The 27,724-nt window shown below is 37.2% G+C and overlaps 1 protein-coding gene across 2 annotated transcripts; it reads right to left on the bottom strand.

Annotated features, from left to right (window-relative positions):
- Window positions 1-1,332: 1,332 nt before the first annotated feature.
- Window positions 1,333-27,231, bottom strand: QSOX2 (quiescin sulfhydryl oxidase 2). 2 transcript variants are annotated; one of them, XM_075054655.1, is made up of 12 exons: window positions 26,967-27,231; window positions 22,108-22,208; window positions 20,787-20,835; window positions 19,538-19,646; window positions 19,250-19,340; window positions 16,688-16,833; window positions 15,553-15,696; window positions 13,230-13,359; window positions 10,754-10,876; window positions 9,412-9,562; window positions 5,005-5,193; window positions 1,333-2,401 (listed from the first exon to the last, which is right to left on the bottom strand). In XM_075054655.1, the coding sequence occupies exons 1-12, from the start codon at window positions 27,205-27,207 to the stop codon at window positions 1,851-1,853; spliced, it is 2,025 nt and encodes a 674-aa protein (XP_074910756.1). In that variant the 5' UTR covers window positions 27,208-27,231; the 3' UTR covers window positions 1,333-1,850. The 2 variants fall into 2 exon arrangements, with proteins under 2 accessions (XP_074910756.1, XP_074910755.1); XM_075054654.1 differs by having other exon boundaries at window positions 19,538-19,643; window positions 26,967-27,214.
- Window positions 27,232-27,724: the final 493 nt, after the last annotated feature.

The following is a 27,724-nucleotide window of genomic DNA, read 5'->3' as shown; positions in this document are numbered from 1 at the left end:
TTAAGGAACAAGGGACAATAAATCTTTGAAGCCCAATTTTGCTATTCCAATTGGAAGCTGTAGAAACTCGTGTCAGAAATGTTCAGTTTTGTGAACAAACAAGATTTGATTACAAAAAAATATCCCTGTTGAGTTTTTGTGCTTTTAGACCATTCTTGTTGCTAGGCTTTAAAATTTTTTATCCTAGAGCTTATGATGGAAATAGGAGGAGGACACACTAACAGTGTAAATACAATGAATTGGCCAGGGACTATTTATTCCTTCTCGTGTAGCAGAAATGCTAGCAAACGTTCAATTAAATTAAAAGTTGCAAATGTAGAATTGAAAGGAAAAGCCTTTTTATATAACATAATTAATCTGTAGAACTCACTGCCACAAGAAAACATTGAGGCCAAAACCTATTAGGATTAACTAAAGATTAGGTAATGGATAACTAGAACATGCTCAATTACATTGGATAGGATTATAAACTTCACTATCCAGGACGTGAATTATCCCCCACAGCTAGGATCAGAAAGAAACTCCTATTCCACATGGTAATTTTATAACTGTTTTCATGGTTTCTTCTAATTGCTGCCAGCCAGGACCCCAGGCAACCAGACAGACCTGTAAAGGCAACTGCCATATTCCCAGTCACTGCCACATCCCAGAACAGAGCAGCTCTCAGACTTAACCATTAGTTAAATGCTTCTTGACCCAAACAGAGGAGCACTCCAGCAGAAGGGCAAGAGAAATGGGCTGTTCTTCTAAGTACTGTACAGACAACTTTACAGCTAGCAGGTGATACTCTCTGTGAACTCAGAACTGGAAATACCAGGTGAAGTGTTTACCCCACCTTACAAGGAGAAAATTACTAAATTGCAATGGAGTTATTCAACATCGTAAGAAACTTAGTATTTCCAGATCTGTAAATTTGTTCTGGCATGCTGATGCAAATCTCACTGTCCTTCACTGAAAACACTGTTTCCCTTTATTAGAGTTCATCAGAATTGGCTTCCATCTGGATAACACAATAATTACTCAGCTACTTTTCTGGTTCATAAATGAGTGAGGCGAGTTATCTAATGCTCCATTAACACATCCAATAGAGGAGCAAGTAATGCACTGGGTCCAAGGCTGTCCCTGCTTACATCTAAACTCAATTAAAATGGATGACAGAATTAGCAAGTGGAATCAGGCTGCTTACTGAGATACAAACTGCCCCAAAACTCTCACCCTAGCAGAAACACACACATCCTTGGCTGGAACGCACACGAGAATGGAAGACTTATTTGAACGTGTAATGCTTTCTACTTTAAATATGCAGTGTAAATAATATTTCGGGAAGTCACATAGGTTTAGAATGGATTTAATCAGAATAGAACTCTTGTTTCCTGAAAAAAAATCAGAATTCTTGCTTCTCCAAATGAAGCAGCCAAGGTAACAGCATAACTGTTCAGTACTCTGGTAGGCAAAATCAGCTCTGGATAAATTAAAAAAAACACCTAACTTGAAGTACACAAAACAATATCCAATTTCCTTCTAAAACCAGGCACAGTTGATTGCATAATGCAATGTTTACTCTGAAAATGAGTAAAGGATGTAGGTGGTAAGTCATGGAAAAATCTTAACTGAAAAATGCAATGCTTCGTTCAGTGGACATTTTATGATAGCACTGTGTGCCTCAGTTAAAGATTAGGGTTCTTACAGCGAGCTCCATATATTAAGCTAGAACACTTGTGAAATGACTTGGGGAGAAAGGGTTTTGAAACATGGAATACTGTATATAAAATCCCTGATCATAAATATTAAAGCTGTATCTGGTACTGAACAGCCACGTACAATGAAAACTTTGTTTCCAATTTAAACTTCTATACAGATGAACGATAATACTTCACTCTCCACCGTTTAGATCTCATTCGGAAAAAAAAGTACATTATCATTAAAAATAAGGATGATGCTACATACAGTATGACACACAGACTCATGTCTATGTTTGAAAATCCAATCCCTAAGAAAGACACGGCCTGCTTCGTCTCTTTAAGGTTAGCTGATCCAACTGCGCTTTTACCACTATCTTTGACAGGTCCATGGTTTGCTACTAGCTTATCTAACACCTTAGATTCTGAATCGAGTATGTTTTCTTTATCCTGGATCTTATTTTCTCTGTTTCCACTTGGTTTCTTCAGTAGGCTTTTGTCTTTCAACTCCCTTGTATCTCCCTGTTCAGTTTCACTGGAGTCAGTCTGGCTTTCAGTGTATTTATATAGAATATTTTCAGTGTTATAGTGACACTTCATGAATTGTAGAACTTGGGCTTCATTCCAGCTGTGTAATCCTTTAATTTCTTCATGACATGCAGGACAAATGTCTGGAGTTGGCCACTGAACTTTGGGAAATTTTGGATCTTCAGTCAAATCACCTAATTGGGAGGAGAAAAAACATAAAACTATCAGAATTGAATGAACTAGGGAAGCTGAACCATCAGACATTTCACTGGAAACCACAGAGAATATTTTCCACTCATAAATAGTGAGGTTGGCAAAAAAAGCACAGCCCAATAACGTTTGTATTAAACTGAAAACAATCATGAACAAATTTGGAAATTCATAGGTTTCCTTATGGATGCATCAATTATGTTCCAAAGTGTTGCTTCCTCTTTCAAAACACAAACACTAAATAATAATTATTTTCCTTTTCTCTCAGTAAAAGCTGTAGCATTCAAATTCTAATACAAGATACTACAATTGCTATGCTTTTAGAAGGCATGAAAACACCACCATCTGGGCCTTTCAGGGGTTAACTTGAATTATGGTTCAAAACAAACTGCTCTTTTGCACTCAATACTCTTTAATCCTGAAGCTTGGTTTGCAGCAAGCAGTTTCAAGGCCAAAGACTTGCAGATATTTTCATGTTTCTATATTGTGAACCATTCTATCCTAAGCTTGCTTTTTCATAGCTTGCATTGTTACTATAGCAAATTATTTTCAGTACTTTAAAAACTATTATCATATTTAAGATGTATTTTTCAGCTTGCTTTTTAGCATTTAAATATATAATGCTGTCTTGAACTAGATCCAATTTTAACATTTTAGTTGCTCATAGCTCTGGCCACCTTTCTGTCTTGATGGCAGAGCTGAACACTGTAGCTAGTGTTGCACTTTGTTGTAAAAAAATATTTTTAAAATGTGGATGGAGATAATTTTTAGAACAAAAACCTGTACCTGGTAAAAAAGCTAATTTATCTGATTGTTATTAGTACACTAACACTTAAATTATTTCAGAAATAAATATAGATTCTTATTTTATTGTTATTTTTATAATTTTTAAAGGCAGGAAACTTCCCCATGATTTTGAGCAAAATATTGTTTAGGGATTCAGAGAAAGCTTAAAATATTTGTCTCCTTGATACCTGAAAGTATGAGAGCAAGTCTGCATTTCAGATATCTTTAAATAAGGATTACTCAGTAATCAAATTGTTTCAGTAGAGAAAGTAGAAACAAAATGTCTTATGGTAAGATTACAAACGGAACACTTGCTGTACTTCATGTATTCCTGCCAAAAAGAAGAACGCTATAAATTCTGTACATTCTAAAGCAACAGGAAAGAATTAAATAGGGCAGAGCCATATACAACAATCTCATGACCTGCACTTGAAGGCTGTGCCAAGGTGTTTTCATTGACCAGTCAAACATCATTTCTCATTGAAAGCTATATATATTACCAGAAATACAGATGCAGCTTTTAGGAATTAAAATAAGTCACTGTCACAAAGAGAAATTTTAGTAAACTTAAAAAGCATAATTTAATATTATTAGTTATTCCAGTACGTTTATACTTCTTACTAAAAGGGTATTTTAGCCGGCTGTTGCATCATCTAAATCAATATCCATGCAAGTTTTCCAATAACTTAATGTTCTAAATAAGTGTATTGCTCCACTACTTAGCAACTTCAAGTTAACATGATGACTTTTTTTCTGTATTCAACCTGGCAATAGTAACAAACATTAGGGGATGTTTTTATTTAATACCTCATCATTTACTTTTCTCCTTGGAGAAAGGAGACAAACTGTTTATGCTCACAAGAGTATTTAATACTTCATAAATCTTGGGAATTCAGCATAACCATAATATAAACACAATATAGCATATTTAAATTGTAACTAATGCTACATTACACAGATCCATAACAGCAGACAGGGATTAAGTGTAAAGAGAAACCAATTTTCTTTAGTGCTTTAGTTACTTGATATTCCCATAACAGAACGGATTAAATACAACCAGTATTTTAATGGTACTTTTAGTCTAACTGAAAACATGGCAATCTAGCAGGGGAACAGATTTTCTTCATACAGTAATTTTATTTTATTCAGTTGCTGATCTGCTAATAGTTTAGGCTCTTTTATCCTGAGAAAGTCTCCTGTTCAATTATCATCATTTTCTATACAGCATCTCTCCAGAACAAAACGAAGACAGGTTTTAACATCTATTTAAACTGTTACAGAAAGAAATTTAATTATTTTTTATCCACTGATAAGTAGCTGAACTGTATGCTCCTTTTTGAAAAGGCTTGATTTGTACTCCAGAAATATCCTCTCATCAAGCAACAGGTAAAATCTCAGAAGAAACAGTATCTTTGAGAATGATGTTTTTTCATTATATATGATAAGAGATAACTATGTTACTGGAGGATAGCATATCTCAAGTATATATTTCTCACTCATGCAAAGTTTAGCATGTTGGTCTTAAGAGTTATAATTGATTGGGATGCTCTAGGTTTTGCTCTATACACAAGTACCCTTTCTTGTACACCAATGTAAATGCGGAGTTAGTCTTTTGAAGTCAGTATTTAATAAAGGAAAGTCAAACTGGAACAACTGTTACTGTTGCTTCTAAACTCTCGTTACAGAGCCTCATTTGCACATGCCTTTGTTCAAATACAAACCACATTGTATAAAATGCCACAGCCTTGGCTTTCAGACACAGCTACCTCTGGTGGGTTTTCCTAAGCAAGGTCTTCCATACCTGCGAGCCTGTTATTCACTACGTTGTGTTTCTCCCAGAGCCAGAGAACAGCCTTGTCTAACGTTTTAACGGAATCCATGGACTCTTTAGCCATTTCTTCAAAATGCTGAGCACAAGCCTTGCATCCAAAAAAGTGGTGAATGTATCTCCGCATGATCTGAAGTACTATTTGGGGATTGTCTTCAAGACCTAGGAAGACAGACGATAGATGCATTCAGCATCACCTGGACAAACATAGCTTGAACATCAGCACTTTAATGTACATAAAAGTGAACTGTGGGAAAAGGAAAGGAAATGTTGCTACCTTCTTGTTCCATGCAAATTTATACCTCCACTTTAGAGATAAGAAACTAGCCACTTTTGTAATTTAAAGATATCCATAACACATGTGCCATCATACAGAACCTATACCTCAGTAAGTCACAAAGATATTAGAGGGATTAAAAGCTTCACACAGTTCTTAGAAGAAATACCCCTCCCCCACAAAATACACGTAAGATATTATCACTAAGTGGTTGCGGTGAGACATTTAGAAACCAAATTATTCGACAATAAATAATGTAGAGTTTAATCTGATCTCAAACAGTATGTTTCAAAACATACTGTTTTGAAAGGTTATCTGGGATATCAGACACAACTACAAAGGAGTTCTTTCAAACACACTAAGGTTCAAAAAATGCTAGGTGAGCCCTAGTGTTATTAAAAATGCAAAGTAGCTATTTATACCAATACATACTAATACATTTAGTCTACACAATTGTGTTCAAAGTTACCCTGAACAACACATTAAAATAAGAGTTAAAGGTCAAGTGTTCTTTACAGTGAAATTTCTCCTTTCAAAGAATATCTTACAAGTTGAGAGGTGGAACAAACTTAGCTAAATGAAAATCAGACATTAAAATTTTTCCAGAAGCCCATTATCAGAGTACATTTTGAAATTGTTAAAACGTGCGAAGTCCATGCTGTCTATACTTCCCACAATTCTTCTGGAAGTAGAGCCTTTCTCCAATATCTTGCCCAATAACTAAATGAATATTTATGTTAAGTATTCACCATTACATTTATGCTCAGGCACTAAAGTTATGGTGACCTTGCTACTGAAAAACCAAGGGTCAAAACCCCTCTGGTAAGTATTTCACAAGGTGCCTATGATATCTGTTTGTTACTCCGTAACTCTGAGGTATTACAGAATACCAGAATCTCATTACAGTTATTAATTCCACAGCTTTTTTGGCAGGCACTGAATGCACACACATAACAGCTACTTCGCGACTTTTGAACTTTCAAGAGTAACTCAGGAATTCCTCCTAAAATAAATACAAAACACATTATTCTTTCTGTAACATTCACACTTGTACACTAAAGATAATGCGAAAGAATTATTATTTTATTGAGAAGGAAGCTAAGGTCTTTACAGATTGAGAACTTTGTCCTGGGCCTTTATTGCGACAGCAGGTAGTCCCTACATCTATAAGTGGCTTGAAAACCTGATATAATTTGTTGAAATCCTAATGGTTTCATTTCAGTCTCAGATTTTCTGATTCATGCTTAATTGACCTAGTAAATTATGCCAAAATGTATTTACAAATGTACTATACATTATCACGAACACACACTTGTCAAACGAAACACATTTTATGATGCAGATTGATCAATTACCAATGCCTGCAGTTGAACACCTCTATCAAGAGTAATTTACAATGCAGGTTTTGTAGGTTCTGTAGTAAAGGGTTACGGTGCTTTGTTCACGGTCCTATTCCGTAGTGAGTAACAAACAGTTTGGTAGCACATATGCCCTCCATATATGTGTTGTTTTTTGGAAAAAAAAAAATCCTCAACAAAACCTATTCAAAACTATCAGAGTACTTATCTGTTATGTATAAGAAATGCATTTAGACTGTCAAAAACACCTTTATTTAGAACAACAACGCTACATTCTTAAACATGGCAACAAAAAAGTCTTTAAAGCCAAAAAGAAATCATAAAAAGCAAACAATCTCTACTCAGACATTCAATATCTGTGATTGAATAGGCATGTATAAATAAAAGCTATGAGATTAAAGCAGATTAAATTACCGTATTAAAAGAAAGGCTGAAAAATAATTTTGGAAAGTTGAAATGAATTTCAGGCAAAACAGTTTTACCCTGCATACTAAAATATATATTTAGAAAAAAAACAACAACAAACACAACAAAAGTAACTACTAGCAAATAATCTCTTTATGGAGGAACAGAGATTCATACACAAATTTAATTATATCTGCTCTCCTGTGTAACGTTACGCTCTAGAAAATTCATTTTGTGGTGAGGTCTTTCAAATTCAGCAACAGATTAAAAAGAATCCAGATAATTTTCTTTATAAAATCCACAAGCCTGTCTTATTCATGCCAATAGATCCTATTACCTAAAAACACATTTCATATAATTAAGCATGCTTAGGACTAGATTTCTATAATGATTTTATACATCCTCCGATGTGAGCAGTTCTGTTCAGAGTTCCTTTGGATTCCCTTATGCTGATCCCACTGCAGGTTCAAATTACACCGTTCAACAATAAAACGTGTCAAATATAAACCAATAAAAACATTATATCAAGAAAGCCATAGCAAGTTCACACTGACTGCCAGACTCTGCAAGCAGAGGAAACTATCAAGAAAAATACAGCTGCTTTAAAAAGAAAACAAACAATTGCAAAATGGCTCATTTTGTTTGTTTTTCTTTTATCAGCCCAGAGATGAATCTTCTATTAACATCTGCCATGTATCATCGTGTAATCCTCCTTTTCTCTTTCCTCCCAAACTACTGCAATTCAGGGTAACCCTAATCTTTAAAATGGACAAGAACCATAAAACCCTACCTGTGGTGGGAAGGATTAGGGAGTACATCATGCTTTTTAGTAGATGGGATTTAAACAAGCAATAAGGAGAGGAAAACCTCCCAAGACATAATCCGACAGTCTCAGACTGACCCAATTCTTTCGCCATAAGAAGTGATCATCACATATCTGTCCCGATTTAAATCGATGGTTAAGTGTGCCAAAGAGTTTTCAGGTTCTACAATGTATTTTTAACTTCAGACTAACTGGAGCTCACGCTTGAAACATGGGAGCAATTTAAGACGCAATTTTGTATAGTTAAATATTAAGAACATTTTTACATTTAATTAGAACACCTTTTGGCAATTGGGACAAAAGGGGAAATCTAACTTATCCATGATCCCATTGAACAGCTAATTTATCATCCAGTACAAAAAACCCCAAACTCACCAGGCAGAGCACATTACTAAATTAAAGGGATTCAACCTACTGTCCCATGAATAACAAACAAAACAAGACAAAATGAAGAGAGAAACAAAAAATCAACAACAGGATGATTAGCTATTCAAAAAAATCCCTATTCTGCAGGAGATTCCGTATTTAGAATTGAGAGATTTTCACTGTGATTGCAAGTAATGCTGGACAAATGCATGTATCTGTAATTTGAAATAATAAAATAATTTTTTTTTTTAAAACATACAATCAGCAAGTGACAAATTGCAAATTTCTGAGTTTTATGATCTAGTAACAGTCCATCTAGCATTCTTATATTCCTTCAAAGAGACATTAACAAGGCTTTAAATGTAAACTAAATAGAACTATAACCAAACAAAGCACTGTCCTGGCAAGAATAAAAACATATGAAGGCCAATATTTTACCATTAGTAATTCTATTTCCATTGTGCGAGGAAAATAGATTATATATCCAGCACGTTTCTTAAATGGGAATCATCACCAGAATATTAACACTCTGCTTCACAAGATGCTGCAAGTCTAAAAATAGGCAATTTTACAGAGTGCTTGCAAAGTAGTATATCACTGCACAGATTAATGGACACTAGGTACATTCAGCTGAAAAAAAAAAAAACCCAAACAGTCACAGCATTCAGTATTTAAGAAATAATATTACAGAAGGATTGGCTAATGGTTGTACATCTTTTATAGCTACTAAACTGCATGGTTAAATCTCATTCTTCTCAAATTAAATTAGCAGTGTAACCTTAGGTAACCTGAACAATGTTCATCCCTTTTCAGGTAGTTCAAAATGTCTTTGTTTGAAATTCTCTCCTTTTTCTGCTTTATTGCTCACATCTTTAGGGCCACATACTTTATTTACCACGTTTCTAAGCAAGGACAAACTGACATGCTTTCTTTCAAAGCCTTCCCGCTGCAGTAAAGCTATGCTCTGACCTCTGCTGGTGCAAACCTGAAAGCTAAGCCTTGAAAGCCAATGTCCTCCACCAATGTGTTGTTAGTTGAGTATTTACATACACAAAAAAATTTGCTCTAATCCATTACTTATTCTACTGTGTAGCAGAACTGCTGTACATATTTGTCTCATCTTTCAAGTGTCTCGCATAACTGCTGCTTACCTGTATTTATCAAAGCTTTTGGTCGCAGTGCAGCTTGAACAGTTAGGGTATGAAACAGCTTCCAAAGGGAACAGGTATAACCTCTCAGCTCTGGTCTGCTGCCTTGACATCCGACCCACTGAACTTTCTTAGTGAGAAATATCCCAGAAATCTGGTGGGGGGAGGGGAAAAAATAGTATCTAAGATATACACATCTCCAGGACTTAAATTCACTACTGAACATAACAGCAGTCACAGTTGATTCTACCTTGAAATTGAGGTGATCCAAGGATAAAGAATAGTAAATGACTCTCTCTGCACTTCTGCTAATGAGTTCATGCTTAAGGCAAACAAATTTTAAACTTATAACAATCCTTAATTCTGAGATACTCTGATGCACCATTGTAAAACTCATCCCTCTGGCAAACATATTACATGATATACAATGTACAGTCACTGGTGTCAAACCTACTAAAATGCACATCACAAATGTCTAATTAGCCTGACAGAATACATTAAGTAGCTTAACTTGTGAAGTTTTTTTTAAGCACAGTGTGAACACAACACGCACACACAAATATTACTGTAAACTCTGACAGAGCTACAGTTTCTCTGGGCACATTAAAAATTCCATATTACTCAGCAAGGTTTACATAACTTAGAGTGGTAAAGTCTTACCAGGCTAAGATGTAGAATTCATCATTATTCCTTAAAACAAAACCACTACTTATTCATTATGCCTAAAATCCAGTGCAAAATTTTAGTTTCTCAGAATTGTCTCTCTGCTTCCTAAAACACACAGGAGGTTTCCAAATTTCAGATAGCAATCCCATTTCACAGGAAGAAAGACTCATATTAACTTCTGTACAAAGATAGCCCTGTGATAGGGCTTTGCATTACCAAAGTGAGATGGGATTCCTAGCAAGGCCTTTACTGTGCTGGGAAATTAAAGAGTGTTTGGGGAAACTCTTCAGGAATAATATGCAATTCAGTGGGTAAATTTCCCATCACTTAAACTCTGATCTTTAAGAGAATCCTGCTGACAGCAGGCACAGCAAGCAAAGACAACTCAAAAATATCTGCTGGGAACCTTGCATCATTTGAAGCTGACGTTAGGGAACATGTATATGTTAGCGATCGCTTGCTCATTATAAAACTGAGACAGGATTGTGTACTTCAATTCTCTCATTTCAATTTCTTCATGTGGATTTTTTTCTGGTAATGATTTCACTTTATTTTCATTTTAACCTTCTTATAACTCCATTATGACTGAGGGACCATCAGTAATTGATGTCTTAGATTTATATAGAATCTTATCCTTTACTAATGCTGTATTTTATGCTGGAAACTAGCAACAGCTTACCCGCATTTTGTTGTTGACCAGATCTAGGATAGCATCATAAGGGATTTTGTCTAATGGAAGGCTCACCAGCCACTCTTGCAAGGTCTCTAACAACTTTACCACAGGCTGTCGGCCAGGAAAAAGCTGTGAAAAAAAAAAAAGAAAGAAGAAAATACCCATATTTTACCACATTTTAAAGCACAAATCTCATTAGCAGCAAGACACTTTTATCTTTACCTAAATGCATTTTACCTGTCTTTAAAATGCTTCAGATTTTCTTTTGTTATGAGCAAATTAATTACTTGTTCTGCTTTCAATAAAAATCACACTAATTTTTGCTTACAAAATTTAACAAGTTGCCTGCACAAAATATTAACCAGTAGAATGAAGCTACCCAACAGCAGGCAGAAACGCTACAGAACAACTTTTGACAGATTATGTAGAACTTTGCATTAAGGTAATTCAGCTCAGTGTATAGCTCAGAATGGAGCATAAGACCTAAGTGAATCAGAGAGGCTGAAATCCTTCTCACTCTTAGAAGATAATCACAAAAATGAGTTCTTATAAAATATTTGTTCAGATTTCTGTACATGTAGATGATATTGGTTATCTAGAAGAGCATTTTCCTTTTCATATGTGTAACAGTGATTGCCAAAGTGATTTGGAAATAGTGACTTCCTTAACTTGCAACTTAAAGAAGTCAGTCTGGCAGATGAGTGCGAGGAACTGTAAATCAGAGGTAATGTCATTATTTTACACTAGAAATGGAATCTTACTTTAGTGATGGTTGTAATTACTATAGAATTAAGTAGAGTATGCATACCATCCTCTAAGTACCCTTCCAGAAGGAGCAGTATTTCAACAGATGGGGAAATAAAGTCCCTGTATCTGCTACATTAAATACAGAAAGCAATTTATGACAGAACATGCTATACATATGCCAGTCATTCTGCAGCCATTGTCCAACTATCGATAATATCTCTAATTCATAGACCACTCACTTGATACCATGCAAATCTAATGGGCAGGAACTCCCTTTTGCTAATTGTCTGTATTGTGTCTAACTAGGGGCCATGTGCATTGTTTGGGTTCAAAGACAACTCTTAAACAGTCTAAAAAACCAGCACACCTCTGAACTACTGACTGCATACTATAATTACATTTATTCCTGTAGGAGCCCCAGAATATCACCCATTACTTTCTAAACAACAATAGTATCTCAGGTAGGTACCAGTCTCATCGAGGATTCAAAAAACAATGGACTTCTGCACTGATAGCCAAAAAAACTATTTCTGCAACAATGAAAATCCCCCAGGTAGGGAACCAGAGACCTCTGTGACTTAAGATTTATCACCATAAATGCTGTTACACAGGAGGATAGTATAAAAAAATCTCCTAACGGAAACACCTGAGAATCATGAATGAGAACTACGAGGAAAGTGTTACACAACAAGAGAAAGCGAATAAAGGACAGCAGTCCCCACTTGTACAATGGCAGTCTGGAGATGAGCATGCAACTAAAAGAGAGCATTCCCCATTTATGCGCTAATAGCCAGGGAAGCAAATGACATCAGCTGGCCAGGAGCCATCAGGAAGAACAGAGGATGTTTTAGGGATAATATGATGGCAAGATTACCACCACACTTTCTTAAAGAAATGAGGCCAGCTAGAGATTTCTGACCTCTGATGGCTGGGGGCGGGGTGGGGGGGAGGCAAGAAACTGTCTGTCTGATTTTCAGATAAATCCAGATATTTGGAAATAGTTCATATAGGCCTTATTATTCCCTTAAACAGATATTGATTCACTTTCTTTAAAACAAAACAAAGTGTTAGCTGCTCAATAAGTAAATATAAAGAGATATTGGTCATTTCAGTAGGTTGACATTATGAAGTTAAATTATTTCAATTTTTTTCAAGTCATATCACATTGTATTACATATATAGTCCCTTCACTCAATTGTAGTATGTAAGCATCTTTATTTTTTAAATACTCAATTATATTCAATACTACCATTATTTTGAAATACTCAGTTAAATTCAATTCTTCAATTATATTCAAAATTTAGACAGAAGTTACCAATATCTCTAAACAGAACACCATTTCTCAAGCATGCACTAAAGAAATCCAAAAGTCAAGAAGGCAAAACAAAGATTTTTTTTAATCCCACTCAGTTACAATAGCTACTTATCCTGAAAATCTGATAAATGGACTATATTCACAGTGTTTGTTCAATATGTTGCAGACTACTTAAGCTTTATTTAATTTCTAGCCCTCTGAGATTAAATTAAATGCATTTCAACCCTCTAAGTATGTCAGAACTGCATACAGTAACTCAAAAATAACATATAAAGAAACCCACAAAACTATTTTTTAAGCTACTGAGGAAGCATATACTTAAACATTCTGAAAGACATTTTGAGAGACTTATGTCACATAATAAATTTTATGTTAGAGTCACTTTATTCTTACAAATAATCAAAGACTAGAAGTGTATACCTTGGCAGAGACGGTAACAAAATCCTTGAAGGTCTTCAGCTCAGCTCCCTCAAGTGTCTTGTGCGTAGCAAGCTCTACCCTAAGCAGGTAATGCAATCCCGATTCAAGGTCAGCCATGTACAGCTTAGATCTGAAACACACATATATAATGTTATAAAGCGGCAGGTTTCTTTCGCTCATTTTCTCACCAGTCATGAAGGTAAAATTGATATATAGTAGGTGTCATTAAAACCTCAACATTTGCCACTCCACAGTGATTGCAGTATAACCTACACCACTATGGGAAGACACAGCAGTTACTTCAGGTGCTTGGTACGGTGAGTGTCAAGTTCAGTGAGTTTCACTGTATTCTCTACAAAGAGTAATTTTGTGTCATTTTCTTCAGAGTTTAGACAAAGGAAGCATAACCACATACAAGAATTTCCTTTATATTTGACTAAACTTTTTGCCTCCCAGCCAGCTTTACCTTGTAATGAAATTATAACCCTGACATTGCCAGCAAGGAAATAGATAGGGTAAAGAAATTATAGCTTCTCTTCAGGATTGACCACAAATAGAAAAATAACATGCTATGAAAAAAGGGAGACTTCTGTTGAACAAAAGTAGATCATACACAGAGCAGGAGTGCAAACAAGACTGAAAAAGGTCAACGTTGGAAAGGACTGAATCTAGAAATCCTCTCCCAAATGCACTAGTTTTACTGTAGGTTGTTTGCATACAAGTTTAACAGTCAATTTTAATCACACCAGCTCTTAAGACAGAATTAGCTACCTTACGACAGGTACAAGTAAAACACGTAAAGCAAATCAAAGAGTTTAAGAGTTCCTTCTCATAACCAAATATCCTAACAACAAAAAACACTTTACAAAGTACAAATACATCAAGAAAAACACCCTATCTTTCAATGCTTTCAGAGTACAAGCTCTAGACAGTATGATACAGAGCAATGTAACCAAACAAACAGAAGTTCACATTGTTAACAGAGTTAAACACTTCTTGTAAGAGTTCAGTAACATTATTATTTCTAAAACCAAATACAATTAAAAGAACAATCATTCAAGAAACTGGCTGGTCCCACCTCTTAAATAATGTTCAGGAAATAACATATTAAAATACAGAATAATCTATATTCTTAACAACTCAAACTACATCCTTACTCTGAATTTATCTCCTTAATTAATATTGTACTTGCTTACATTTAAACGAACTGCAAAATTCTGCTTCAAGTTTCTTAGATAAAGAGACATCCAAGTGAATGCATGAGGTTCCCCAAAGAATCCTATTTAGAAGATACTTGGACTTGAGATTCACATCAACAAGATTTTGTCTTGCTGGAAAGCAGCTCAATTTAACTAAGTTGTTTTGACAACAGAATGTTTCATATAAAATATTTTATAATAGTCATTAAAAGAAGATGACACTAATAGTGTCCATGAAAGGAAAATAAGTACAAAATGAAAGCACTCAGTCCTACATCTTTTCCATCTAAAGATGCTGAGGGATTATCTCTCTGCAAAGCCTTTGCGTCCTTCTCTCAAACAGACAAAGAGGGAAAGAGGGTGAAGATAAACCTTACCAGATTTGGTATGATAAACATCTTTTACAGTGACTATAGTATTTTCTATTATACTTGCATTTGACAAGCACTTTTTAGTGGGCACTGATTCACTATTATAGACACACAGAATTCTTGTTTTCTACAGAAATGTTATAGCTTGTTATTTTACTATTTATTTTTTCAGGGACACTGATTACTTGCTGAAGTTTTCCAACAATTCAAATCAGTGATCTATATACTTCAGGTAATGGGTGATAAGTCCTTGGTATTTTTAAGTCACTTAAGCATTTAACAATACTTTTGGAGAAAAACATTAGCAGTGCAGATGTTTGCTGCTAAAAACCAAATACTGAAAAAGCCCCCAACAATTTCATCTCTGAATTGTTTCAAACACTGCTCACAATCATAAAGAAGTTGTAACCTTGATGCTAGAATTGAACTAATTCACAAGTGTTACCTGACTATACTGGGAAATGGATGAAGTTGAAGCAACAGCTGAAAGCTTTGCTCTCAGTTTTGATGCCATAATTTCTCCTGTATTAAGCATGAACGCCTTTAATTTTACCCAGCAGAAAAATGCAGATCATTCAGTAGTGACCAACCTATTCAATTCAAGGTGCATCACCTGGGATGGAATGAAGTACAATTTTGAACTGCCCTAGGGTTTTATAATAAATTACAGCACAGCTTTCCACATGGCAAGAAAAAACTGCAAGCAAATTTTAATAAACAAGCATTGATCTGAAAATCGAGGGTATCACTTACTTATCAAACTCTTTCCACACCTTGATTTCTGTACTCTCCTCTTTGTTTTCTTGAACAGGTAGCTGAAGTGGCAAAAGAAGTTTTTTTCTTACACCTGGTAGTGACTTTAAATACGAAGAAAAGAAAGACCGTAGAGGCTTCAAACTGCATATAAATGGACAAAGTAAAGATTACTTTTAGTCTCAGACTAAGTGACTATCCAAAGCAAATTAGTATATTTATAAATTAAAATATTCACTTTGTTTTATGTTTTTCAGTCCTAGTGCAACATGTTATGTTTTGATACAAAGTGAAATTAAATAATGTTCAGTTTAGGAATAGTAATAATAATAATTTGGATTAGAGGTTTGACATTCCATCCAAAATTAGAAACATCATTTTCATCAAAATGTCAGTTCGCCTTACACAGGCAATGTTCACATGGAACAAGTATTTTGACTCAGAAGCAAGTTTAAGAACTTTGATGCTTCATTAATTTTTTTCACTTCTATTCCAAAGTTTTTTCTTTTCAGAAGTATCACAGTAGTAGGTTAAAGCTATAAATAGGCAACAGTAGTATGCAAAAGTAATATTAGGTCTTTTATTAAAAATACAGGTAACAATATTAAATGGTTCATTAACAATCAGCTCATTGCTCTCAGCATATCAAATTCCAAACAACAAACATTGGCCTAGAACTTTTATTTCCAGTTAGAAACACTACTTCAAAACATCTACTTCACAAGTGAGTTTTGTCAGCAGTATGAACTTGTTATTGTAGTCAAACAACACAAAGGTTATAATTAGCCACCACACCATTTTGGCTAGTTTTCCCTACTAAATGATGAAGTCTAACTTCCACTGGCATAACCCACGTCTGTGTATCACAAGCATTCAAAGAGTAAACTGTATAACAAGACCACTAGATTAATTAATAATTGCTAGAGAGCATTCAAGACAGGCAATTTTCAAACACAAAGAAATGGAACACACAACTTCAGTCAGTACAATGTATTGATTACATGCCAGGACACAATGTCATTATATACATGCAAAAGGTTATAGAATAACTTACTTTGTATGAAAGGAAGCTGTGGAAATTGTTTTTATAGCTTAACTGAACCTCCCCATATTCCTCAGAGAGATAACTACTTACATGTTAATTAATGCATGGGACCCATTTGGATGGATCAGATAGCATGAAGGGACTGAGGTAATACCAAGTTTCTCAAGAAAAGGCTTATCAAAATTCAACGCTCTCTTTACAATGATGTTTTCATACTGGATCAAGTCTAAGATAACCTGGGTAATGAAAAGATGACATGAATTATACATTGTTCAAGGAATATCCAATCTTGTAGGACAAGACATATAAATAGGTGAAGTGCATCATCCTTTAAGGGTATCATTAAGCTGTTCACCAAGGAAATACATCTGTGAGTATTCTGTGGACACTAACAATTTCAGTTAAAGAAGATTTACTCTTCTCTGGAAATTATTACTCCTATTGTCCATTTTTTTTTCTTGATCTATCCTGATCTTTTCCCTTTGAAGTCTAACATCTGAAGAAAACATTAGAATGAATGATAAAATGTCCTCATAAACCTCAAAATAGCCCAGAGGATATTCCACAGGCACCAACAGGTTTATGTTTCATGTTATTTATGTAAGAGTCTAAAGGCAAATTTTCAGGTAGTGAAGAAACACTGGTCCCACCACTTTACAGCATTCTGATGTCAAAGTCCATGACTTAGAAGAAAACAATTAAGGGCTCCAAAGGAGTTAAGGCTTTGCCTGGCAAGCCCTGCCAAATCAAGCTGTGTAGTCTGTGGTGTCACAGCACCCAGCTGTCTGTTCAGCTTTTTTTGTTTACCAACCCCACAGCAGAGACTCCATATAGGGATAGGTGCTTATATCTCAAGAGTTCCAGTTCACAGTCCAGCATCTTAGCTCAAACCAATCTTCATCGGCTGTTTAAACCTGATGCTGGGGTTTTGCACTAGAGCAGCTGGGAATAGGCAAAAATTTTTTTGCAAAGTGTAAATTAAAGCAAAGGGCAGATGAAGCAGAAGAGGGTGGTAACATCAGGATGCCTCAAAGATTTGCCAGGACTCAACTATCAGGTACAGCCAGAGCTGCACCTACAAATATGATCATAAATATGATATGGTTCTAAGTAATGAAAATTTGTCCTTTAAACAAAAAAGCTTAAATACATATTGCTTCCCTTTTTAAATCCTTCAAGATCCCACTGCTAAAGGCATCCTCTTTTGCCATTCTAATGGCCACACTCCTCACATCCTTCCATTAGTCTATGCTCTTACACTACCATTTCAAGTATTCCATTCTTCCCTACAAAACCTTCCATGTGTCTGACTCTTCTTACATTTCTACTTCTCATTCTTTTACTTTTACTCCTCTCTGCCTCTTCTATATCTTTTTCCTGTTGTTAGTTTCCCAGTTTCCACCATACTTTTCCCTTTCACGTGAATATTATCTTTGCCACGTTTTCCCTCACTTTCAAATTTGTAATTTGAGACCCTTCCTTTCATCAGTGATAAACACATGGCCTCCCTTTCTTGAGCTGTTGTGATTTCTATTAGGTTTGTCCATATTGTCTTATAATGTAAACTTGAAAACAATGTTATTTTCTATTTCACTGAACTATTCTATAAAGCTAAAATGCTACATAACATCAGCAAATATTTTTTCTTCTGAAAGCAGACTCCACTTTCTGTTAATCAGATGACACTCAGTCTTTCCCTATAACAACAGGTAATAAAGCAAGTGTGATAAAAAGCTGAAGAACTTTATAATCATCACATTTCTTCTCTTCAGTAATGCCCACTTGTAGCAATACAGCAGCTTCCAGAACACAAATGTCTGGAAGCAGCCTGCTTCTCAAAGTGATTCTCACTTTTGGCAGCACACTCTCCTCCACTTATGCAACTGGGCCATCCCAGCATCAAATCTAATTAGAAACATTTCACAGACAATGGATGTTTCTACACAGATTATGCCTAGATAATTATGCAATTTATTTTCTTTACTTATCCTACATCTTTGCAGGAAGAGAAAAGTAACAGTTGTCTAAGCTAACAGCAGGCTCATTAGGTGGTGAAATGATGCCAAATCAAATATTTTATTTGGGGAGTGGGGGAAGCAAAAAACCAAAGACTTCTACTTCCTCAGTGCCTCAGAGCTGTGAAAATAATTTTATGTTATCATCTTAATTTAGAATGTAATTTCCTAAAACCTATATGTGAAGAAAGAGAACCAGAGAATTTCGATTATTATAAACAGCTGAGATCACAAAAGCTGCCCAGAAGAATGAATATTATGAGCAGTTCTCTAGCTGTAACAAAACAATAACATAATCTGACAATATTTTTGTTGTGGTCTTCCACATCTTGAAAGAAAAAAGAATTGTGCTAGCAATGAAATTGATAAATTAATCTTCCACTAAAACGTGAATGGAAGAAGTTAACATGACATCACATTCATCTGTAAGCATGTTCCTCTGTGTGACTAAATACAACAGCCCTATTATAATGCTTTGACTTTGTGAAATCTCAAATATGCATGACCTGCCCTTTATGACCCTTTAGTTCAGTCTTATAATCAGAAATTTTCTTGCTTGGCTAAATAACATAAAATTCTTCTGTGTTATGATAACATTCATTCATATTCATTATGTCATTCATAAGTCATACATTACCTCTCGTCCAACATAGGAGTTATTACTTTCAAACACAATGGCAGTATAATGACGGCTGTTCTTGTCAAAAAGAGAAGTAATATCACTGGACCTTTTAAGAAAAGAAAAGCTATTTAACATAGGTAGAATACAATACACCCACTGTTATGGACGGTATTTCCTTTTACAGTCTCATAGCAGAACTGATAATAAGAAAAAAAGCTTACTTCATCTTTAATGGGATCTTCTAAATTTTATTTAATTAACATAGTCAGCATATACCAGCTGTATTTTAAACAAGGAACTTACGAAACTGGATCCAATGGTGGGCAAGCAGGTGGTCTCAGCTCTTGGGAATGGTTCTGTAAGAAGTCAATCATCATCTGACGAACTGTTTGCAGCTCTCTATCTGCTCCTGCTGAGTACAGGTTACAAAAAACCCACAACACTTCAGAAAACTGGGAAAAAATTATTCACATGCAGGTTTTCATACATTCTCATGTTTTTCTGTGTCAGGTTTTTGTTTTAAATTTGGACTTAAAAACAAGAATACTATTTGGCTGAAGAATGGGGACTAAGGATTTGTTGTAGGATTTCATTTTAATGTTGAGATGAGATCATTTTTAAAAGCTATCATCATTCCACCCCAAAATTAATAAAACCTGAAGACTTTTCCAAATCTAACCATCTGTCTGCCTTGCTGGTTTCCTCTTCAAACAATGCTTCATTTTAAATCTGTGCTCACTTTCACAATAGTTGGTGTGGGTAACTTCAATAGCTTTTTTGCAGTAAGGATATTCATCATGCATTAAAAACTGCAAAAGTACACCATTCTTACCAAATGGGCCGGGTGAGGTTACAAAGCCATGTAACAATACGAGGAAATAACTGAAGTGTTAGAATATTTTATTTGCTTTAAAAGAAATAAATTAAAAAGCAGAAGCTCTCACAAATGCCAAAAAGTAACAGGTACAACTATGATCTACTTCTACATTAAGGGTTAATGGTGCAGGTGGTCTCTCTTCTGACCTCTGGCCTTTTAAATGTTAATCCATTGAAAAAGACAACATTACTTTTGTTCCCAGACAAACCACCTCAAGCTGTGATCCCTTCAGACACACAGGATAAGCCTGTTTTCAGTTAGTCAACATCTGAATAGGGGTTCTCCCAGTGAGATTCAGGATGCCTGGAAAGTGGCTGACAGATCAAAAAGCACCAGAATCAGGATTGAGCAAATTGGATCTCAGGCTGATGAGGTATGTGGTGGAAAAAAGGAATTTTAAAAAATTATCTAGCCATTTGTGAAAACTACATTTCAAAAAAATGAGGAATGTGAGCCCTTAGTTCTTGAACAAATGTTTTGCTGTCTAAAATTCTGCCTGACATTCCATTTCCATGTAGTACTTGTAATATCATATCTTAAAGAGCTATTTAGTGTCCACCCCATCTCTAGCTGTCTAAACTAATTGACAGGCAAAGAGATTTTGCTTATTGTGTGACACATCCCTGGCTGATAGGATAACTGCTTTGGGGACTTCTTACAGTAGGATATTCTTACCTTTGTAATTTTCTCCAGTAGTAAACTGCTTTGTAAATGCTTTGAAGTACTATGTGGGAGAAAAAAAAGTATTATTGCTTTGAAAATAACTCACTGTGTAAGACGAAAGCTCAGTTCAGAAACAAAAATGGCTTTCAAGAGTTTTTACTTTTTACAGCTCTAATTACAAAACATTTTTATCTATCTGTTCAGCAGACAGTTTTCCCTTTTAGCCTGAGTTCCAAAGACCTGCTTCTCAGCTATACGAGGGTAGCTCATAGCTACCAATCGAAACTCTGATATACAATAAAGCCAACTTTTAGAGGAAAAATACCACAATGCTTAATTCAATACTGTATATTGATCCATTACCAAATCAGTACTACCAACTACACATATACTTAGAACACTATTCACATTTTCTCAACTCCCTCCAGTGGTTAAACAGGATATATAATGGAGCTTGACTGCCTTCTGCTATAAAAAATAAAAAAGAAACGATTTAGTGTCTAATAAAGAGTGCATACCAATTTACACACAAAACTCTAAGGAGTAAAAAAAAAAAAAAAAAAAAAAATTTAAAAAATTTGTTCTTTCTATCAGGGTAGAACATCACAAATTCTACAGTGAAATGTCTCCTGTTCCCTCTCCTGTCATAACAAACACAGTTTATTCAATACTCTCCATCCATCACATTCTGCTTACACTTACAGTTAATAATGTGATTATACAGATTGGCAAAGACAGAGAAGTTAAAAATTGCACTTAGACCTGAAGATGAACAATGGTAGATAATTTTGGCAAACACAAGATCCCTTTTAACAGTCAGTTTAAGCAAATTATGAAATTAATTAGAAAAATAGTAAAGGATCAATCAAGGGTGAATTTTTAATTGGAGCCCTGGTCATGAAATTAGCTGATTTCATGATGCAATTACCTGTACTTTCACATACCAAAACTAAAACCACTATTAATAATCACAAACATTTGAATTGAAAAATACTTATACAAATTGTTATTATCAAACAAATATATCCCAATGAGGTATTACATAAATGTAACTATATAGTACTTATTCTAGAATGGTATCTTCAATAAGAATTTTTCAGATTCAGAACTGAGGACTAAATTACTACTATAAATAACTACATCAGCTATTGCATTCAGCAAGAACTCAAATTAATCTTTTATCAACCCTGCAGCTTTATCACAAAAAGCAAAGAGAAAGTCCAGCTAAAGAACAACGAGTTACACGTAACACTCTGCACCAGCAAGTTTGTTATGGTTTTAGTTACTATAAAGCATGCATCATTTACCTAAGGCAATATACTATGCCACTTACCCTAAAAGTTGGGTAATAGTGAATACCATATTCTTTGCACGTCTCATAGTTCTCTTCTTCCCCACAATCCAGCACACCAACTCTAATTGCAGATTCCCAGTCTGAAAACAAAGGTATCTTTCAATTTTCAGCAGAAGCGATCACGGATCTCAGCTGATGGATTACCCTGCTTCCCAAAGAAATCAACAACAGAGCTCCGATAGATTCCAATGGCATAAAAATCAAGCCCTCAGTCGATTCTCATTTGCTAGTCATTTCTATCCTCAAGTGTAATACAATCTACTGATTTTTAAAATAACTGTGTTTCTTAGCTGCATCAGTATTTTCAATACACTTAAATAAGAAGAATCCCAACACACAATGTAGCACTTCCAGGGCTGAAGCCATTTTATTGAATACAGAAAGATGAAATAGGAGCCAACCCAACACTTGCAAGATACTGGATTGTATTCCCTAGCTTTTCCCATTAGCTAAGCTCATAAAATAAACCACGCAGAGTATATATAACTGAGTAAAATTAATCCAGAAGTTACTCACCCACATGGCTGTCAATTATAAAACCATAAATTTGATGCATCTTGTATTATAGTTGTTTAACAAGGACTCACTATTTACCGAACTTAAAATTTTCTCAGAGGCCTCCAGAATTGCACACAAGCCAAGGCTCACATATTGTCTACTGAAAGCCGTCTTTACCTTTTAGTACCGTTCAGGAATACATTAGATGCACCTCAAAAAATGTCTGAGTTTTAACCAGAGTGCTAAAGAGTTGAATTTGAACATTACTGTAAGTTTCCTTTATAAATGTTTCATAGCAATAACCACAAGAGGTCAAGTATTTCTATAAATATGCTTATATAACTTCAATATAAGCTTTCAATTCATTTATAGCTTTTTCCTTCTCATTTTGCTAGGAACTTATATTTTTGAGCCATGCTCTGCTGCAGCAATCACTTTAAGGAAGAACTGCTCCAAGAGACTCCTTAGACAGTTACTTTTTAAAGCTAAGCTAAATCAAAACAGCTGTGGGCAGAATTTGAAGGTACACCACAATTCCCAAGTATCAATAAAATTTAAAAAGCACTAAAATTAAACTTGCTTTTATAGCAAAGAGCATGAAAGCTTCATCAAGTTCAAGATCTGATTGACAGTTGCATGCCTAGCTGCTTTTGAAATATAGCTTGACCTTTATTTGTCTTTGGAGGAGGATGGGGCAGCTGATGGAGAATTTCAGTTGTGCTGAACATGCCAACAGCTGAACGGGCACCAGGAGTAACTACAAGCATGCTAGAGCAGATGGGCATGTATTCACAGGAGCACAAAAGATACAACAGTCTATTTCATCAAATAAAATGCACAATAAAAAAAAAAGTTTGGCCTCTGGGTATCTATCTCATTCAACTTTCACCACTCCTCCTTTTTCCACCTGTTTTGATCCTCCTTCATACAATGAATAGAAGCACTATGAACCCAATGCAAATAGCCTACTCACAACAATGCAAACCCATCTCTAGCTAAATACTTGGGTTAAAGAGCACCAGCTGGGATGTGCGCTGCTTAGCATTTGCTTCTGCTTAAAAAGGAGGTTTTCCTTTTTAAAGGATGCAGAAGTTGCCAGAGTGCACAGACTAGACTGTGTAAGTTTACAGTGGCACTGTAACCTGGATTGTTCTTTTTAAATGCTGATGAATTCGAAATTAGTATTATTATTTTTGATATACTAACTCACAAACTATATGAAAGGGGTAGATGAGTGATATCATATTAACCATCACTATTTCTGTTTATGCTAAACAAGTTCCAATGAATGACACGAACGTATTGGACAAACTGGAAATCCAGCAGGTTGGTCAAACCTCCCACTTAAGAAATACTACGGAATACCAAAACACCAGTCACAGTGCATTACAAGGAAGATACTTGCTTTGCATAAACCTTGTGTATTCCCTCCAGCAGGTAGATGCAATGCCATGTGTTGTTTTCCATTATGATGTTTCAGTCAGGGAGATAAAAGATGCATCACAAGGAACCTCTCCCTGCGTTCTACTTAAGAGTTACATATTTTAACACATAGGCCGCTTCCTGAATAATGACAGGGTTTCTACAGCTCCCCACCAAATGTGTTTAAAGAACAATTTCTAGAAGCAAATCATTATTGCTAGATTTGGAACAACTGCTAGATTTGGAACAGTTGTTCCAAACCCAGAGCAGTGGATTGCTTCTGCATATAAACCAAGGGTTGTTATATATGGAATTTGCATGGGTTTTACTTCTACACAGAAAACTATTGCACATAATTCCAGCCCACAGGCATTTTGGTGGATAGATTCAATCACCTTTTGAGACAGAAAAAGTACAATTAACTATAATGGCCACTTTGGATACTACTGTAATAAAACTAAATGTGTGATCAGGAATGCAGCAGCGAGGACTCTAAGCTTAAAGCCTGTTCTGAGATGAGAGGAGGTGTCAAACTCAAAATGTAAATTACACAAAAGCAAGCACCGCTCCTATTTTTCAGGAGGATTATGTTCTGCTATGACGTTTGCAATGATAACATTGCCAAGATTTAACAAATGAGAAATGAAATAAAAATTAAGTATACTAGCACAGGCCTTTTAGGGACAAAGTAGCTGCACCAATTTAACTGGACTGTACCAAATTAGCAAATACAACCACACAGTGATTTAGGAGTTCTCTAATGCAGATGAGTCTGCATGCTCAAAGATAACTGTAATATCCTAGCAGATGAGTACATATTTTTGAAAAATAAATGTTGAGACAGCCTAAGTGGGCAAAACATTTTTGGGTTTTTTTTTTGGATGAAGCTACCAACGAAAAGTGTGACTGTTCTCAGTCTCCGACTAAAATCCATTCATTCCAACTTTAAAATAGAAACATTTTGCTGACAAATAACACCAGAAGCCAATTGCATTTGCTGGTAGTGCCAATGTCCACAAACATAAAAATCCACTTTTTAAATGAAAGTCTTCATAAAAACTCAATGGATTAAAGAGTAGATAGGCCTTTAACTGGTTATAGTAATACAAGTGCATAACATCATTTGCAGTTATCATGACTCCAGGTGAGAAAGAAAATATATATTTGAAGAAGTCATTACAAGTTACAAGAAATATTGCCTACAAAGGTATCATGCTGCTGTAGTAATATATAAACATGTCCCTGCCTTATTCTGACAAAAACTCTGGTCAGTTCAGGCTCTTCATGATCTTCACTGCAGTGTTCAAACACCTTGTTCTTACTTTTCCTCAAAAAAAGAAGAAAATCTAATACTATTTTAGCCACAAGCAAATCAAATTAAAAGGTGAAAATGTTACACAAACTTATGCAAAGAAAACAGAAAAAAAATACTGCTTTTATAAACAAAAACCCATGCAAGTAAGGAGCATTTGAAACATTCTGAAACCATTACTGCTCCATGTTTCTCCGTTTTTCATTTTCTGTTCATCAGTTAGCAATCCTCAGCGTGTGACGTGTTCATCAGGACCTATTTTTGGGTAGGCCTCCATTTCTGTGTATCCAAAACCATGTGTACCTAATACTGCACCTGCATTTCATGTTAATCGCTAACAATTTTCACATACAAGGCTGCCAGAGAAAAGCCAGAGCTCTTCACTCCCTCTCAAACTGAAACCATACAAATACATTAGAACTGCTGCCTCCATCCTGAAAACGTCTCTTGGGTCAAATGCTAAATTAAGAGTGGTTTAAAAGCCTTTAACACCACTATATTAAGCATAACATTTCCTACAAACTCTGTCTTCTCACCATCAGAGGCATTTAATTTAATCCATACCTGAGGAGCCTGTTTGTTTCCTTTCCTTAGATCTACAAATAAAACACTTCAGCGCCTGCCAGAAAAATTGAGCAGACTAAGACACAGCAAGGCAGGCCTCCCTTAGTATAAACCGTGGAGGCCACCACTTCTTTTTAAGTCACTATTTGATAAATCTGAAGATCTGACTCTCGCTTAACTTGATTTTTGTATTATTTTCTGGCGGTCCTTTGCCCCCTTCTAGTCCATTCATGCTATATTGAATTTGCAAGGTATAAATCAAACACATGCACGGCCCCTCCAGTACCACAATATTTATTTTTCATTTATCCTCTCATATAGGCTAGTCTCTTTACAAAACATTCAGAAGATAAAGATCTTGCCTCAGAGTTTAGCCTAAACATACCTCCTGTGCCTCAGCGCATCCACTCACACACTGCAAGGCACAGAGACGCTCGCGTGTAAACCCGCAGCCGTAAATCCGCTCGGCGTGCGTGAGAGGCGGCGGTGATGTTTTATCTCTGGATTCCTACGAAACCTTTAATTTGGAGGCTTGCTACCAACACCTACGCCTCGCTTCGTCCTGCCTGCCGTCCTGGCAGCGTGGCGAGGGCCGTGCCCGCCACCAGAGAAGCGAGAAGAGGGGCGACCCGCGCTCGCCAAGGCACCGCGGCGCAGACCAAGCGCGCCCACGGCTTGGCTGCCGAAGCCCACGGTTGACACGGCCCTGCTGCCACCCACGCGTGCAGAGGCCCCCGCTGCAGCCCAGCTGCCCCACGGGTCACCACGTGCGACGAGGCAGGACGAGGCACCGCTGCGGCCCACACGGGTGTCCCGGTCCTAGCACCGACACCGGGGAACCGACGGCCGCGGCCCGGGGAACCGAGGGCGGCCGCGGGGGCGGAGGGGCCGCCGGGCAGCGCGTCAAGGCCCGCGGCAGCCCGGCCTCAGGCCGGGCGGAGCTGTGGAGAACCGGGCGGCGGCGGTGACCGCTCCCCGGTTGCGGGGGGGGCCCGGTCAGAGCCCGCCGCGGAAGGGGGGAGCGGCGGCGGCGGCGCCTCACCTTTGACGTCCCCCGCCAGGGCCCGCCAGGTGGGGGCGAAGGCGATGCAGTGGCCGCAGGACGAGCTGTAGAACTGCACCACCCAGGCGGCCGAGGAGTTGAGCAGCGCCCGCCGCACCGAGCCGGCCGCCAACACGGTCAGCGGGTCCTCCCCCGCCCGGTACAACCGCGCCGCCGCCGCCGCCAGCAGCAGCAGCGGGGCCAGCAGCGCCAGCGGCCCGCCGCCGCCCGCCGCCGCCATGTTGGGACGCCAGCGGCGCGCAGCGAGGGGCGGGGCGGGGCCGCGCCATAGCAACGCGCCGGCCTTGGCGACGCGGCCTAGTGCCGGGGCGGCGGCCGCTGGGACCCGGCTCTTTCCCGCCTCGGCGTCCCGGTGCTTTGGCTGCCTGAGGGGAAGGCCCGGCCCCTGTTTCCCTGTGAGGGGAGCGGGGGTTCCCCGCCTCGTTCAAAGAAAGCGAGGCGGCGCTGCCCGCTGCTCCCAACGCCACACCGGCCGTGGAGGGTGACAAGGGCTTTCCCCGGGTGGGGACCCACCTGTTGGCAGCCGCCCCCCCCCACCCCACGAAGCGCCAGCCGCCATGTCCTCCCCCCCCTTAGCCGAGGAGGTGCGAGGCGAGGGAGGCGGTAGGGTCGCTCCCTCCTTCCCCCTTCACGGCCCAAGTGTGTTACCAAGTCCTGGTGACAAGGATATACCACAAATAAAGCCTTTGCCGCTGTGTTTAGAGCCACGTTTCCCTGGGGGGGGGGGGGGGAACTGT

Source organism: Buteo buteo, chromosome 23 (assembly GCF_964188355.1).
Source record: "Buteo buteo chromosome 23, bButBut1.hap1.1, whole genome shotgun sequence".
Taxonomy (NCBI): Eukaryota; Metazoa; Chordata; class Aves; order Accipitriformes; family Accipitridae; genus Buteo; species Buteo buteo.
This window is presented reverse-complemented; position numbering and strand designations above follow the sequence as displayed.

Bases quoted from the DNA above. Each gene is read 5' to 3' on its own strand.
- QSOX2 (XM_075054655.1), bottom strand. From the start codon at position 27,207: ATGGCGGCGGCGGGCGGCGGCGGGCCGCTGGCGCTGCTGGCCCCGCTG. The intron at 20,836-22,107 runs GTAAGTGGCATA...TCTCCCACATAG, and splicing joins ACTATTACCCAACTTTTAGG to TACTTCAAAGCATTTACAAA. The intron at 10,877-13,229 runs GTATACACTTCT...TTTTTTTCACAG, and splicing joins TTGTTACCGTCTCTGCCAAG to CTTTTTCCTGGCCGACAGCC.